Below are 15,837 nucleotides of genomic sequence, written 5' to 3'. Positions count from 1 at the left end.
CTGGCTCCGTTTGACTGCAGTCAGACGCAGAGTGTCGGCACAGCGCCTCTCATGGCGTACCCACTCAGGGAATAAACGTCTGTCCATGGATGGAGGTCAGCGTCAGCCTGTCAGCTGTGACCTGTGAGTGTTGACCTGTCAGTGTTGACCTGTGAGTGTTGACCTGTGAGTGTTGACCTGTCAGTGTTGACCTGTCAGTGTTGACCTGTCAGTGTTGACCTGTGAGTGTTGACCTGTCAGTGTTGACCTGTGAGTGTTGACCTGTCAGTGTTGACCTGTCAGCTGTGACCTGTCAGCTGTGACCTGTGAGTGTTGACCTGTGAGTGTTGACCTGTCAGTGTTGACCTGTGAGTGTTGACCTGTGAGTGTTGACCTGTCAGTGTTGACCTGTCAGTGTTGACCTGTCAGTGTTGACCTGTGAGTGTTGACCTGTCAGTGTTGACCTGTGAGTGTTGACCTGTCAGTGTTGACCTGTCAGTGTTGACCTGGCAGCTGTGACCTGTCAGTGTTGACCTGTGAGTGTGACCTGTGAGTGTTGACCTGTCAGTGTTGACCTGTCAGCTGTGACCTGTCAGTGTTGACCTGTCAGTGTGACCTGTGAGTGTTGACCTGTCAGCGTTGACCTGTGAGTGTTGACCTGTCAGTGTTGACCTGTGAGTGTTGACCTGTCAGTGTTGACCTGTCAGTGTTGACCTGTCAGCTGTGACCTGTCAGTGTTGACCTGTCAGTGTGACCTGTGAGTGTTGACCTGTCAGCGTTGACCTGTCAGCTGTGACCTGTCAGCGTTGACCTGTCAGCTGTGACCTGTCAGTGTTGATCTGTCAGCGTTAGCCTGTCAGTGTTGACCTGTCAGTGTTGACCTGTCAGTGTTGACCTGTCAGTGTTGACCTGTCAGCTGTGACCTGTGAGTGTTGACCTGTCAGTGTTGACCTGTGAGTGTTGACCTGTCAGCGTTGACCTGTCAGCATTGACCTGTCAGCTGTGACCTGTGAGTGTTGACCTGTCAGTGTTGACCTGTGAGTGTTGACCTGTGAGTGTTGACCTGTCAGTGTTGACCTGTCAGTGTTGACCTGTCAGTGTTGACCTGTCAGTGTTGACCTGTCAGCGTTGACCTGTCAGCGTTGACCTGTCAGTGTTGACCTGTGAGTGTTGACCTGTCAGTGTTGACCTGTGAGTGTTGACCTGTCAGCGTTGACCTGTCAGCGTTGACCTGTCAGTGTTGACCTGTCAGCGTTGACCTGTCAGCGTTGACCTGTCAGCGTTGACCTGTCAGCGTTGACCTGTCAGTGTTGACCTGTCAGTGTTGACCTGTGAGTGTTGACCTGTCAGTGTTGACCTGTCAGTGTTGACCTGTCAGTGTTGACCTGTCAGTGTTGGCCTGTCAGTGTTGACCTGTCAGTGTTGACCTGTCAGTGTTGACCTGTCAGCGGTGACCTGTCAGTGTTGACCTGTCAGCATCAGTCTGTCAGTTTTGACCCGTCAGTGTTGACCTGTCAACGTCAGTCTGTCAGTGTTGACCTGTCAGCGTTGACCTGTCAGTGTTGACCTGTCAGCGTTGACCTGTCAGCATTGACCTGTCAGCGTTGACCTGTCAGTGTGACCTGTCAGCGTTGACCTATCAGTGTGACCTGTCAGTGTTGACCTGTCAGTGTTGACCTGTCAGTGTTGACCTGTGAGTGTTGACCTGTCAGTGTTGACCTGTGAGTGTTGACCTGTCAGTGTTGACCTGTCAGCTGTGACCTGTCAGCTGTGACCTGTCAGTGTTGACCTGTCAGTGTTGACCTGTGAGTGTTGACCTGTGAGTGTTGACCTGTCAGTGTTGACCTGTCAGTGTTGACCTGTCAGTGTTGACCTGTGAGTATTGACCTGTCAGTGTTGACCTGTCAGCGTTGACCTGTCAGCGTTGACCTGTCAGTGTCAGTCTGTCAGTTTTGACCTGTCAGTGTTGACCTGTCAGCGTTGACCTGTCAGTGTTGACCTGTCAGTGTTGACCTGTCAGTGTGACCTGTCAGTGTTGACCTGTCAGCGTCAGTCTGTCAGTGTTGACCTGTCAGCGTTGACCTGTCATCGTGACCTGTCAGTGTCAGTCTGTCAGTGTTGACCTGTCAGTGTTGACCTGTCAGTTTTGACCTGTCAGTGTTAACCTGTCAGCGTTGACCTGTCAGTGTTGACCTGTCAGCGTTGACCTGTCAGCGTGACCTGTCAGTGTTGACCTGTCAGTGTTGACCTGTCAGTGTCAGTCTGTCACTGTTGACCTGTCAGTGTTGACCTGTCAGTGTTGACCTTTTAGTGTTGTCCTGTCAGTGTTGACCTGTCAGCGTTGACCTGTCAGTGTTGACCTGTCACTGTTGACCTGTCAGTGTTGACCTTTTAGTGTTGTCCTGTCAGTGTTGACCTGTCAGTGTGACCTGTCAGCGTTGACCTGTCAGTGTTGTCCTGTCAGTGTTGACCTGTCAGCGTTGACCTGTCAGCGTTGACCTGTCAGTGTGACCTATCAGTGTTGACCTGTCAGTGTTGACCTGTTAGCGTTGACCTGTCAGTGTTGACCTGTCAGTGTTGACCTGTCAGCGTTGTCCTGTCAGTGTTGACCTGTCAGTGTTGACCTGTCAGTGTTGACCTGTCAGCGTTGACCTGTCAGTGTTGACCTGTCAGTGTTGACCTGTCAGTGTTGACCTGTCAGTGTTGACCTGTCAGCGTTGACCTGTCAGTGTTGACCTGTCAGTGTTGACCTGTCAGTGTTGACCTGTCAGCGTTGGCCTGTCAGCGTTGATCTGTCAGTGTTGACCTGTCAGTGTCGACCTGTCAGCGTTGCTCGCCATGAATCACCAGGAACATCAGCCAAACGTCCATGGAGCTGATTTGTGTCTGGCCTTGCGTCGTCGTGTTTTCCTGTTAGCGTTGTAGCTTCACACCAGCTGCAGCTTGTTCCAGTTACTGCTCGTCCACTTTTGGACTCATGAATAAAAAACACCATTTCTCCGTCCTTCTGTTTTTCTGTCTCTCTGAATATCAAGTCAGATTCTTTTCACATGTCCTAAAGCCAGAGTGGCTGATTGTGATTTGGATTTTTGTTCCACTTTAGATAATTCTCTGCATTTTCAGATGGCCGTGTTGTTTTCTCCTGCTGTGGAGTAATACTCAGTCCAAACCAGCTTTTTTTTATTAAAGGAGAAACTCGTTTCATCCAAATGATGGAGGACAATCCAGGGCTCATGTAGCCACAGAGGATGATCTGTGTTATTCTGAACAGATTGTGAAATGTACTTTGGAGATCAGAAAAACTGGCTCAGTCCTTTCACCAGAACCTTCTGCTCCAGTTTCAGACCCTTCAGGGTTTTTGTGCCAGTGAGTAATAATCAACCTGAAGCTCAAGAGCTTCATCCTGAAGGCGTGTCGGCCTCAGGCTACAGACTGTGTAGCTCGTCTACCTGAAGACCTCTACCTGTAGACCTCTACCTGTAGACCTCTATCTGTAGACTTCTACCTGTAGACCTCTATCTGTAGACTTCTGTCTGTAGACTTCTGCCTGTAGACCTCTACCTGTAGACTTCTACCTGTAGACTTCTGTCTGAGACTTCTACCTGTAGACCTCTACCTGTAGACCTCTACCTGTAGACTTCTACCTGTAGACCTCTATCTGTAGACTTCTACCTGTAGACTTCTGTCTGTAGACTTCTTCCTGTAGACTTCTACCTGTAGACCTCTACCTGTAGACCTCTACCTGTAGACCTCTACCTGTAGACTTCTACCTGTAGACCTCTACCTGTAGACTTTGTGTCCGTGGTGTCTGAACCACCAGGCCGTCTAAAGGTGGGAAAACCAGCAGAGCCAAACCCTGAGAGGGCGGCTGCCAGCTGAAAGTATGAGTGTAACTGCACAGAGTGAGTTTATGGCTGGAGTTCAGATGCCTCGGAGCGACACAGTCAGAGCCTCCCATCGGTTAGTGTTGGGTTATTAGCAGTGTGAACATCTGAGTGTTAAACAACCAAAAACTCGTAAAGCTGTTTCAGTTGGGAAGTGATGAAAGGTGCGTTTTAACGGCCTTTCTGTGGAAATTAGCATGGGTCAAACTCAGCGTCCAGGCGTCAGGGAGAATCAAAAACAGCTTCAGTTTGAAAATATCAGAAAATAATATTCTGAACTTAAACATTCAAACACTTCAGACATTTTTCATCAAAAGCAAAAAGACTTCACTGAGAGCTCAGCAGTCAGATCGAGCTTTATGATAACAGACGTTAATGTTGTTAGACTGTGTTTGACTTCATGTGGAGAGGCCGTGGCCTTACAGCCAGCAGAAACCACCTGCTGCATATGATCCATCATTTCCCTCTGCAGGTTTGTCTGGGTTAGGGTCAGGAGAAAGAAAGGCTTTAAGAAGACCCAAAGCTCAAAAAGATTATCAAACTGAAAGTGTTGAAACTCGACAGACCTACTGATATAAACCAGTGTGAGCAGAAACATGTTCGTGCTGGACTGTCACAGGATGAAGTGGAAAAAGCACGAGACACAGGAAAGACCAGAGCAAAACCAGAGGGAACAGTTTTTACAGTTGTTTCTAAATTACAGTTAATGTGCAAAGATTTGTTCCTGAAACATGTTTTATGTTCCAACAGTTTTCTTCTCAGATCTGCTGCTTCCTGAACCGTTATTCTGCAGTTTTTCTGGTTCGTAGATTGACCTACGTCGTGTTGGAAAATGAGACTTTTAGCTCCAGTTTGTGTCTGTTTTTGGCACCAGAGCCTCGTCTTCCTCCTGTCTGTGTCTGGTTTGATCAGATCTGTTTCTCTGGACTGCACAGCGTGGTTAAAGAGGGGGCTCCATAGTTTCAGCAGAGATCTCTCTGAGATGTGGATCTGGCCCTCGTTGGGAGCCGTGTAAAACGAGCAGATCCTCTGTCTCTGTGGCTCGGGCCGGGTCAGTTTTTTCTGAGGGACTGGAGCTGAGCGTCCTGTGGAGGAGCACTGATGGTAATGTTTCCATATATGAAGAGAGAGTCCTCCTGTGGGAGCTGAAGACTGAGCTCTGCGCGGAGATGACAGGATAACCAAATAATCTGTGTGCAGCTATGACCTAATCTGTGTGTTGTTTATAGTTTAGAGGCCAGGACCTGGGGAGTTTTCCGAGTCTGAGACAAAATTTAATGAGATTTAGTTCATGATGCAACACTTTCAACTACAAAATTCAGCTCTTGTCCTTTTCCAGTGTCCTACGCATGTTTCCACATGGATTTAGCCAGAAACATGTCGTCTTTTCTGTCCTCTGGTTTCAATGTTCACTAAAGCATCGTTTTTTGAGGTTTAACTCTTACTGGTTTAGGAGGAGTGACAGACTCATGGCCCAGGGATAGGTCTGTCAGTATGTAGAAAGACTTCTCTCATGTAATAATCATTAATACGTTTAAACTCTGTTGGTCGTCTGACAGAAAACCATGATTTCAGAAGCTGTCGTCAGGTGTAAAGACCAGTTTGTCACACTGCTCCACAGAGCGAACACACTGATCCTGTGTGTGTGTGTGTGTGTGTGTGTGTGTGTGTGTGTGTGAGGACCTGAAACATGAACTGCAGCCTGTGGTTTTTCTGTCTTGGACTCCTGCATGAAGTCTTGGAGAGTCTCTGTGTTTACCCCAGAGACCATGTTTCTCTAACTACCAAAAAACTCTGTGTCTCATTACGCTCTCTTAACATCACGTCTCATTATCCTCTCTGTCTGCATCTCAGTCTCTGGACTACTCTGCTACACACACACACACACACACACACACACACACACACACACACACACACACACACACACACACACACACACACACACACACCGAACACACACACACACACCGAACACACACACACACACACACACACACACACACACACACACACACACACACACACACACACACACACACACACACACACACACATAGATTCATGTCTGAATTATTAAGCCTGGCTCTGAGTCCCAGTGCGTTTAACCCCTTCCTCATGCAACGCCACCTCCTAGCTCGTGATTGGACAGTCAGGGCTGTGCAGTTTGACTGGAGGAGTTGGCCCCTGTGTGTTGTAGCTGTCGGCCCCTGTGTGTTGCAGCTGTTGGCCCCTGTGTGTCGTAGCTGTGTGTTGCAGCTGTTGGCCCCTGTGTGTTGCAGGTGTTGGCCCCTGTGTGTTGCAGCTGTTGGCCCCTGTGTGTCGTAGCTGTGTGTTGCAGGTGTTGGCCCCTGTGTGTTGCAGGTGTTGGCCCCTGTGTGTTGCAGGTGTTGGCCCCTGTGTGTTGCAGGTGTTGGCCCCTGTGTGTTGCAGGTGATGGCCCCTGTGTGTTGCAGGTGTTGGCCCCTGTGTGTTGCAGGTGATGGCCCCTGTGTGTTGCAGCTGTTGGCCCCTGTGTGTTGTAGCTGTTGGCCCCTGTGTGTTGAAACTGTTGGCCCCTGTGTGTTGTAGCTGTTGGCCCCTGTGTGTCGTAGCTGTGTGTTGCAGGTGTTGGCCCCTGTGTGTTGCAGGTGTTGGCCCCTGTGTGTTGCAGGTGTTGGCCCCTGTGTGTTGCAGGTGATGGCCCCTGTGTGTTGCAGCTGTTGGCCCCTGTGTGTTGTAGCTGTTGGCCCCTGTGTGTTGAAACTGTTGGCCCCTGTGTGTTGTATCTGTTGGCCCCTGTGTGTCGTAGCTGTGTGTTGCAGGTGTTGGCCCCTGTGTGTTGCAGGTGTTGGCCCCTGTGTGTTGCAGGTGATGGCCCCTGTGTGTTGCAGCTGTTGGCCCCCAGATGAATCTTTAGCCCCACGATCGTCTCACAGACTCGTCGGAGCCGCCCCGATAATTTTCAAACATGTTTGATATTTATCTGGATAACACAACATTCATTCCCACTGATGATGACAACAGACGATTAGAAAGAGCCCCAGAGACCAGACAACAGACAACAAACACAGGCTGAAAGTGAAACTGAAAGGCTCCGGGTCAGCTGACTGCGCCCTCCACTGGCCCACTCCAGCCAGTTCAATAAAGCCTTTAAAAATAACCCATAACCATTTTTACGGAAGCGCATAACATTCACTGGATAAAAAAAAAATAGACACCTTATCTCGTAATTACGAGAAAAGATCTCATAATTACGAGAAAAGCAAAGTGGAACTTTCTTCTTCGTGGAATATAATACGGAAGTACAGAAGCGTAAATCCTACTGCAGTGATGGAGCTGTCCCAGTGCTATCAGTGGCGTGGCGTAGGGATTTATTTATTTATTTATTTTTTGAAGAAGCCATGTGAGACAAAGCCTCTAATCTGTATGATTTTTAGTGAGTGTGGTACATAAAAGACTATCTTGTATATCGCTATTTCATGTAACGGAGCGACCTGTTAGAGTGCCCAGAGAGCGCTTATTTTACTTACTTTGAACAACGACACACACCCTTCCCTCACTCACTCATTCACACACGTACATTGTCCTCTCGATTTAGCTTAAACATCTTATTAATTCATTCAACCGCCCACTTAAACACACGACCAGCCGCTTCATGCACACTGCTAATGTGCTAATCTCTCTGATTTCATTCAGTGGCTCGATGATGACGATACTGTGATTTGATTGGTTTGAGGCCAAAGACGGGGTGGCTTCCCCTGACACAGTCTTGGCCAATCACAGATGAGCAGTGTCATGACCGCGGCCTCATCTGATTGGCTAATCATTTTTGTTTTGTTTTTTTCACCAAGGGAAAACAGAAAATCACGATTTTCTGTCCTGGTTTTAAAAATGGAAAAACGAAAAATAATAAAAAAGATTGTGTCAAAATTGTTTGTGTGATATTTTGATATTAAATGTGAACATCTCTCTATAAAAATTAGACTAATAACTCACAGTGAAGGTTTATACAGACATGTTCCTGAGCTTTTTTTTATAAGTAACAGATCGCTGACGATTCACTCCCTCTTATCCGCGCGCATCTGCGCACTCCCATGTGTTTCAATGAGACAGTCAGTGCACAGTCTGCTGCTGTCTGATCTGCTCTCAGATAAACCAAGAAACATCAGAGAGGAGCTGGCCCACACGGTGACGCGCTTCGTGTCCTCCAATGCGCCCCGCTGTCCATTCCCCTGTTGCAGGGACAGCGGCTCTGACCGTCTCCGCAACCGTCTCCGCAACCGACTCTTTCCAGCACTGTTTCCGCGGTGGCGGGGGTCAGTCTTAATGAGCCCTCAGCTGCAGCGCATTTAATGGCGAAGAGGGGTGGTCATTTGATTGGTGAACACAGCGCTTGGCTGTGTTAAACCTACTCACAGCTTTTCCTCCCCTCTAGCATTTAGGGACGCGTGGATGCGTCGTTCTTGGCACTGCAGGAAACTTGCAAAGTGCGCCGGTCACACCCTGTCTGTGCGGCGAAGGCCGGCGCAGGGCAGGTGCGCCTGCGTTTGCGTCTGGTCGACCAATTTAGAGCCCTGATCAAAGTCATGAAATTGATTAGGGCACATCTGATTAACCAAAGTGCTTCTGCGGTGGTAAAAGAGTCTTAAGGCTGACGTGAAGAGGGGCTAAATATCATGAATAAACCAAAATCATGCTGCGCAATGTTGGAGAAGTTCTCATAACACAATCGGATGTTTGTGCGGATGAGAAATAAAGGCACAAAGCCGTTAAGCATGAAGTGAGCCAATATAAGATTACTTATTGGTATACTTGAATTCTCTTTTTCCTAAATGCAGCCTCTTTACTGATGAGAGAGCGCTGCAGAAGAGAAATTAAGGCAAAGCCGTTACGCATGAAATGATTCATAGCTCATGGAACAGGTGAAAAAGAAGGAGAGAAAAAAACTTTATCATCTTCTCTGATGTTTCTTGGTTTATCTGAGAGCAGATCAGACAGCAGCAGACTGTGCACTGACAGTCTTATTGAAACACATGGGAGTGCGCAGATGCGCGCGGATAAGATGGAGTGAATCGTCAGCGATCTGTTACTTATAAAAAAAAGCTCAGGAACATGTCTGTATAAACCTTCACTGTGAGTTATTAGTCTAATTTTAATAGAGAGATGTTCACATTTAATATCAAAATATCACACAAACAATTTTGACACAATCTTTTATTATTTTTCGTTTTTCCATTTTTAAAACCAGGACAGAAAATCGTGGATTTTCTGTTTTTCGTTCTTATTTTTCAGAAACATTTCCCCGTGTCTCAAACCGAGAAGGTGGTTAGAACATAGCACTGGGACAGCTCCATCACTGCAGTAGGATTTACGCTTCTGCACTTCCGTATCATATTCCATGAAGAAGAAACTTCCACTTTGCTTTTCTCGTAATTATGAGATCCTGATCTCGTAATTATGAGATCCTGATCTCGTAATTATGAGATCTTTTCTGGTAATTATGAGATCTTTTCTCATAATTACGAGATCAGGATCTCATAATTACGAGATAAGGTGTCCATTTTTTTTTTATCCAGTGAATGCAATGCGCTTCCGTATATTTTCATACCGTATCAAACTGTTGTTTTCTCAGTGATGGTGTGAGATCATGCCATTATTGGCTGATACAGCAACAGTTTCACCTCTGTCCCTCTGCGTGCGCGTAATGGATGAAAGGCACCGCTGCAGACAGCTCCACTTCTCTCTCCTCCTGTCCCACCAGTGCTCTAAAAACCTCAGATCAAACAACTGAGCACATGTGGTGCATCACTCTCTCTGGTCAAATAATCTTGGTGAAATCCTGTAGTGTGTGCTGGTCAGTGTTTTCAGATCTTGTTGTTAGAGCGTGCTTAAGATTTAAGAGAAGATGATCTGTGAAGATTCTCCTTACGTGTGAGATACAGCCTGATTTCAGAATCTGTTAAGATTTTAAAAATCTTGTAGAGTGAGCCAGGCTTAACTTGAAGAGCAGATGGTTAAAAATGGAGTTTGTTGGCGTGAAGAGGATTTGCAGCCATCACAGGAAGTGTTTCCTGATTCTCACAGCGTTTTCTTCTCTTCTCTGTTAAAGTTACTACATGGATGGGAGGGTGACCAAAGTGGAGGACTTCCTGAAAACACGTCTCCTGGACACACTGACAGAACAGATCACTAAAGTCACTAAGGTACCAACATTTCCTGTCCTGTCATCTCTCTTCTACACGGTGAAATAAACGGATTTTCAGAGGGCTCTGAACCAAACGCTGAGTTTTCTAACGCTGTGTGACCCAAAAACACTGAGCTGGGTGATATCTGAGGTATAATTCAGGGGTTGTATCTGTTTAGGAGTTTATAAAAACTTTAGTTTAAACTGGAAATATTCTTTGTTTCTATTTAACGTCCAGTTTAATTCACCAGGTCCTACATATGCAGCAAGCAAAGCTGTGCAGCTAGAGATGTGCATGTTTTGGCAACCATTAAATGTTGCCATGGTAACCACTCAGCGGTCTGAGCTCTGTGTAAAACTAAAGAAAGTAAAGAAAGCTCAGATGTGCTGTGTCAGGGTTAAAACGTGTACGATCCCACAGCTGAAACAACCTCAGTGACATCTGGTTGTGTTTCTACTTCCTGCTCTCCATGATGGTGTTTGTTGGGTATTTAACGGCAGAGTTATTCATTTACAGCTTGGAGAAATGTTGATTGATCAGAGAAATGTTTGGTCCAGCAGTAACAGTCCCTGTCAGGGAGATAATGGTCTTGTTTACTGGTCTGGGAACAATGTGGGATCCTGTTATGACCTCCTAAAAATGGAAACCTGCTGATTTCCCAGAGCTCCGAGTGAAATCCTCTGGACTTGTTGGTTGCAGGTTGTGAACACACATACGCCGGGGAAGAAGGTGTGGCTGGGTGGACTCGGGCCGGCGTGGGCAGGAGGCACCAGTAACATCTCCGACACATACGCAGCTGGATTTCTGTAAGCCCTGCTCTCACCCGACATGCTGCCTGTGGCAAACGGTGCCGTCAGATTCAGAAAGAGTCAAAGACGCCCTGGTTTGTTTCTGTGTGCTCTGGTTTCACAGGTGGATGAACACGCTGGGCCTGGCTGCTCTGCAGGGGATCGACGTTGTCCTGCGTCACTCCTTCTTCGGCCACGGATACACACGCCTGGTGGACCAGCAGTTTAACCCTTTACCTGTAAGTTCCTCCGATAAGAGCAGCTGTGTATTTACAGTTTCACATCACAAAGTTTCCCTTTGCACCATAACAAGGACCTGACCCAGGCAGTCCGGTTTTTGTCGGGACCTCAGACCCAGTGCCTGGATGGCACCTCCTGCTCTTTCCCGTGGGAGCTATTAGGAGAGATGAAAGGCGTTTAGTGGTGATGAGTGGTTGGACGCGGGGGCGAAATGCCATGAAACCTTAGCCTTTTGTCAGAGACTCAGGACAGTGTCAGGGCTCCCCTCCTCCTCTTCCCCGCTGTGTGCTCCTCTGTGCAGGACGGCGGCCGCTGAGAGATCTGCAACCTTAGATGCTGACGCTCAGGCATGTCGGTAAAAAATCCTGCAACGTGGTTAGGAACAGGACCGGCTCATCCCAGGTCCCCTCCATGGTACAAGCTTCAGAAATCATCACAACCAGATCAACGCTGGTTTGTTCAGTCGTTCAGGACGGATCAATGAAGACACAAAGTTTGACAAGTGATGTAAATGAAAGTCAGAAACGAAAGCTGTGATTTTCATTTCTACTTCTCAGATATAAACTGTCGTGTTACACTGATGTCACTCAGCTGAAAACAATAAATCCAGAGTGAGAAGGAGTAATAAACAGCAGCACCAGCCAAATTCATCAAAGATTTATGAACTGAATAAAAAGTGACTGGTATTAGGCTGAGGTTTCTGGAGAGGAGCGCGAGTAAGAGGCGTCATTACTGCTCCATGAGGCGCTGTTGCTACAGCCAAATGAAAAACGAGAGAATCAAAGTGTAAATCAAACTTTGGGTTTTCTGTCAGATCTTTGACTTCATGTTTGTAAAGTCTATCAAAAAGACGTGTTTGAGTTTATGAGTTTCCTCTTCTCCCACGTGTCACTGAAACCTTTTCCCTGACTCTCGTTACTGCGCTGCACGCCGTGTGCCTTTAGCCCCGACCACTCATCAACTCTCCTGGATGAGATGAAGGAGATGACTTCATTTTTCTTCCCTCTCTGTCTCCATTATTTGGGGGAATGGAGGTCTCCCTCCGGCCTCTGGATGCTTTTAACGTGGCTGGATGTTTGAGGCCGGCCCAGCCTACCTGCTGAGAGGCTGCGCTGCAGGGCCGACCTGTCCTCTGAGGGAAATTTACGACCGGCCCTTCCCCTACAGGATGACGCTCCTATTGGTGGAGTGAAGTCAGAGCCCGACACAACTTCTCAAACTCTCCTGCCTTTTCCTGTGCAGCGTCCAGTCCCAGAAATCCTCCTCCTGTTCAAGTCCACGTCTGCCGTCCCGTTTCACGGGTTGGTTTGGACCCTGAACTCCAGCCATGAATGAACTCGTCTGGGATGGTTCGTTAACAGGACGACATGCTGGTATTTAGTGTCTGTCAGAAAGGGAAGCTTGCAGTTGAGTGAAGGGAAAGTTATTAAATAAGTTTGATAGGATCCAGTCTCTCAGATCCTGTCTCTCAGATCCTGTCTCTCAGATCCAGCCTCTCAGATCCTGTCTCTCAGATCCAGTCTCTCAGATCCTGTCTCTCAGATCCAGTCTCTCAGATCCTGTCTCTCAGATCCAGTCTCTCAGATCCTGTCTCTCAGATCCTGTCTCTCAGATCCTGTCTCTCAGATCCTGTCTCTCAGATCCAGTCTCTCAGATCCTGTCTCTCAGATCCAGCCTCTCAGATCCTGTCTCTCAGATCCAGCCCCTCAGCTCAGAGAGGTTTCAGAGCCTTTTAGTAGGAAACTACCTTTTTAAAAAGATGTCTGCTCCCTCTCTAACAGCTGCCTTTTATTACTGAATGAGAAAGCCAATTAGAGCTTTGTTTGTTCACTTTTTCATAGATGTAATTAAAGTTTAAACACAGACGTAAAATTAGATGCAATGAAATAAAGAAAGCCTGTGCTTTGATCTCTGGGTTTTTATGAATAAATTGGGTCTTAATCAGGTAATCTGACCCTCATGAGCTGTACTTCATTAAACACTGAAGGTTAAATCTTTATCCTCCCCATTATCCTCCTATTATTCCCTAATAGTCCAAACCCTGCAGCCCAGCTTTGATTGGTCTCTGGTGTGTGGTTCTACTTTCCTCGGCTCTGGTTTGACTTGGGTTTCTTCCTTTCTCTGGTTCCTCTGCTCATCACTTTAACCTTGGAAAGACGGCTCGTCTGATGAAATCCCCACTCTGGGAATCCTTTTAAGCTAACACTGTAAAACAAGTAAATAAGAACAGAAATAAGCAGAGCTTTGGTTTGAAAACTGTAAAAATAAAAAATGTATGATCTGCTTTCTGCTACTCTTTGACATTTATCACCTGAAGTGAACAGCTCAGGTGAGCAGAGTCATCTGTAACATCAGTTTCATCAGTAAAACATACATAACATCAGTAACAGCAGTAACACTAGTAATGCCAATAAAATCAGTAACATCAGTAACACCAGCAAAACTTCTAGTAACATCAGTAACAGCAAAAACACATCAGTAACATCACTAACGCCAATAAAATCAGTAACACCAGTAACACCAGCAAAACACTGGTAACATCAGTAACATCAAAAACACATCTGTAACTTCAGTAACATAAGTCACATCTCTGACATCAGTAACTTCAATTATACTGTATCATCAGTAACATCAGTAACATTAGAAACATCAGTACCATTTGTAACATCAGTATCATCTGTAATTTAAGTAACACATGTAACATTAGTAACATTGGTAACATCAGAAACATCAATAACATTTGTAACATCGGTAACACTAGTAACGTCAAAAACGCATCTGCAACTTTAGAAACATTAGTCACAGCTTTAACATCAGTAACATCAATTATACTGTATCATCAGTAACATCGGTGATGTCAGTTGCATCAGTAACGTCAGTTACATCTGTAAAATTTATAACATCAGTAACATCAAAAACAGATCTGTAATGTCAGTTACATTTGTTACATCAGTAATACTGTAACATTTGTCACATCAAAAACATCAGTAACATCTGTAACGTCACTAACATCTGTAACATTTGTAATGTCAAAAACAGTCAAAAGTTAGTATCGTCTGTAACATCACTAACATTCCATCATTAGTAACGTCTGTAACACCCGTTACATCAGTAATACTGTAACATTTGTAATATCAGAAACATCAATAACATCAGTAACATCTGTAACATTTGTAACTTCACAAACAGTCAAAAGTTAGTATCGTCTGTAACATCAGTTACATCAGTAACATCTGTATCATCAGTAACATCAGTATCATCAGTAACATCAGTAATACTGTAACATTTGTAACGTCACTAATATCCTAACGTTAGCAACGTCTATAACATTTGTAACATTAGAAACATCAGTATCATCAGTATCATCAGTAACATCAGTAACTGTGTCTAAACCTTTCAGTAAAAGAAGTTTTTTCCGGTTTTTCATGGTAGTTTTTATTTGTTTTTGGATCAGGCTGTAAGCTCATGCTGTGAGCCATGTTTGACCACCCATAGGGACGGCGGGGGTCACGGCGGGGGTCACGGTGGGGGTCACGGTGGGGGTCACGGCGGGGGTCACGGCGGGGGTCACGGCGGGGGTCACGGCGGGGGTCACGGCGGGGGTCACAGCCTGACGTTGATGACATTGTTATCTGGGGGTCATGGATTAAAGTTATGAAAGCCCTGCTCTAAAAGAAGTCAGTCAAAATGTTAATGGATTGAACAGGGGTAAAAACATGCAGTGAGTGATTCAGTGAGTCTGGACAAATAAAAATAAAGAAAATGTGCTGCAAACACAGAGAATGGTACATTTAATGACACAAACCAAAGAAAAAAAAGTCAGAAGGAGAAAAGTTTGCTCAGTTTGCTCAGTTTGCTCAGTTTGCTGCGTGTGCTCTGTGGGGAGAAATTTCTGATTCCTGTGTGAAAATTAAAACTCAGAAACTTCCCGACTCTGACGTCACCGTAGCTCTTTTTGACCAGGGTTAGGGTTTGAGTCAGCGCTGTTGGCGAGCTAGCTCCATCAGCTGTGCAGCCAGCGGCGCGTAAGCTGCTCACTGCGGGATCAGTGGGCGTGTCTGAGGCGTCTGAGTTACACATCCTCTGCTCCATCGACTCCAGTCTGCCGCCTGTGAGATGCTCCATAAAACCCAGAGGCTCTAAGTGATCCCTACAGGCCTGGCAGCGTCCTCTGCGCTGACTGGAAATGTGACTTTTTTTTTCCTCATTCGTTTTGTGATTATTGACATTTTTCATGCTTTGCAACTTGTTTACTGTCAGTTATTTATTTATTAATTCATTTAGTTTTGTCCGTCTGCAGCCTGAACTTGGTTTTATTATTGTGATAAATTCTGATTTCTTCATGTGTTTAAGAATTTGAATTGTTTCTTTTTGCTCCTTGTTTTTGTTTTTGTTTCTTTTTTTTTGTCTAAAAGTTTTTTCTGGCTATCGCTGCACGTTTTCCCCTGGCCACTGTAGACTGGGAGAAATGAAATGAAATGATGAGAAACCGGGAAACCAACCCTTGAGTAGTTACTTTAAAAATATTTTCAGATTTATGCCACGCCACTTCCTGTTTTGGGAGAACTCAGCAGTAACTAAAAGGTTTTTTTGCCGCAGCTTTCATTCACTGAACAAACTTCTCGTCTCCTAACGGATCGTTTTCTAAATTCGCTGTGTAATAATCAGAGATCACGCTTCTGGCCTCAGACTCATCCACCCATCCCTCCGCCCGTGGCCAGCACTATACCGTCCCATACTGTGCTCTCCATCTCCGATGCCTTGGCAGCAAATTAAGTT

At 46.0% G+C, this 15,837-nt stretch overlaps 1 protein-coding gene across 1 annotated transcript in view; it reads left to right on the top strand.

Annotated features, from left to right (window-relative positions):
* The window catches only part of hpse2 (heparanase 2), a 73,461-nt gene that overhangs the window by 48,403 nt on the left and 9,221 nt on the right, over nucleotides 1-15,837 (top strand). The window contains exons 7-9 of the mRNA XM_074675038.1: nucleotides 9,955-10,048; nucleotides 10,730-10,836; nucleotides 10,943-11,057. Coding sequence (XP_074531139.1) covers nucleotides 9,955-10,048; nucleotides 10,730-10,836; nucleotides 10,943-11,057 — 316 coding nt within the window. The remainder of the gene's footprint in view (nucleotides 1-9,954; nucleotides 10,049-10,729; nucleotides 10,837-10,942; nucleotides 11,058-15,837) is intronic.

Source organism: Halichoeres trimaculatus, unplaced genomic scaffold (genome assembly GCF_033239565.1).
Source record: "Halichoeres trimaculatus isolate MK-OKI-2021-1 unplaced genomic scaffold, fHalTri1.1 fHalTri1_scaffold_8, whole genome shotgun sequence".
In the NCBI taxonomy this organism is placed as follows: domain Eukaryota; kingdom Metazoa; phylum Chordata; class Actinopteri; order Labriformes; family Labridae; genus Halichoeres; species Halichoeres trimaculatus.
The sequence above is the reverse complement of the archived record's forward strand: the minus strand, read 5'-3'. Positions and strand labels throughout refer to the sequence as shown.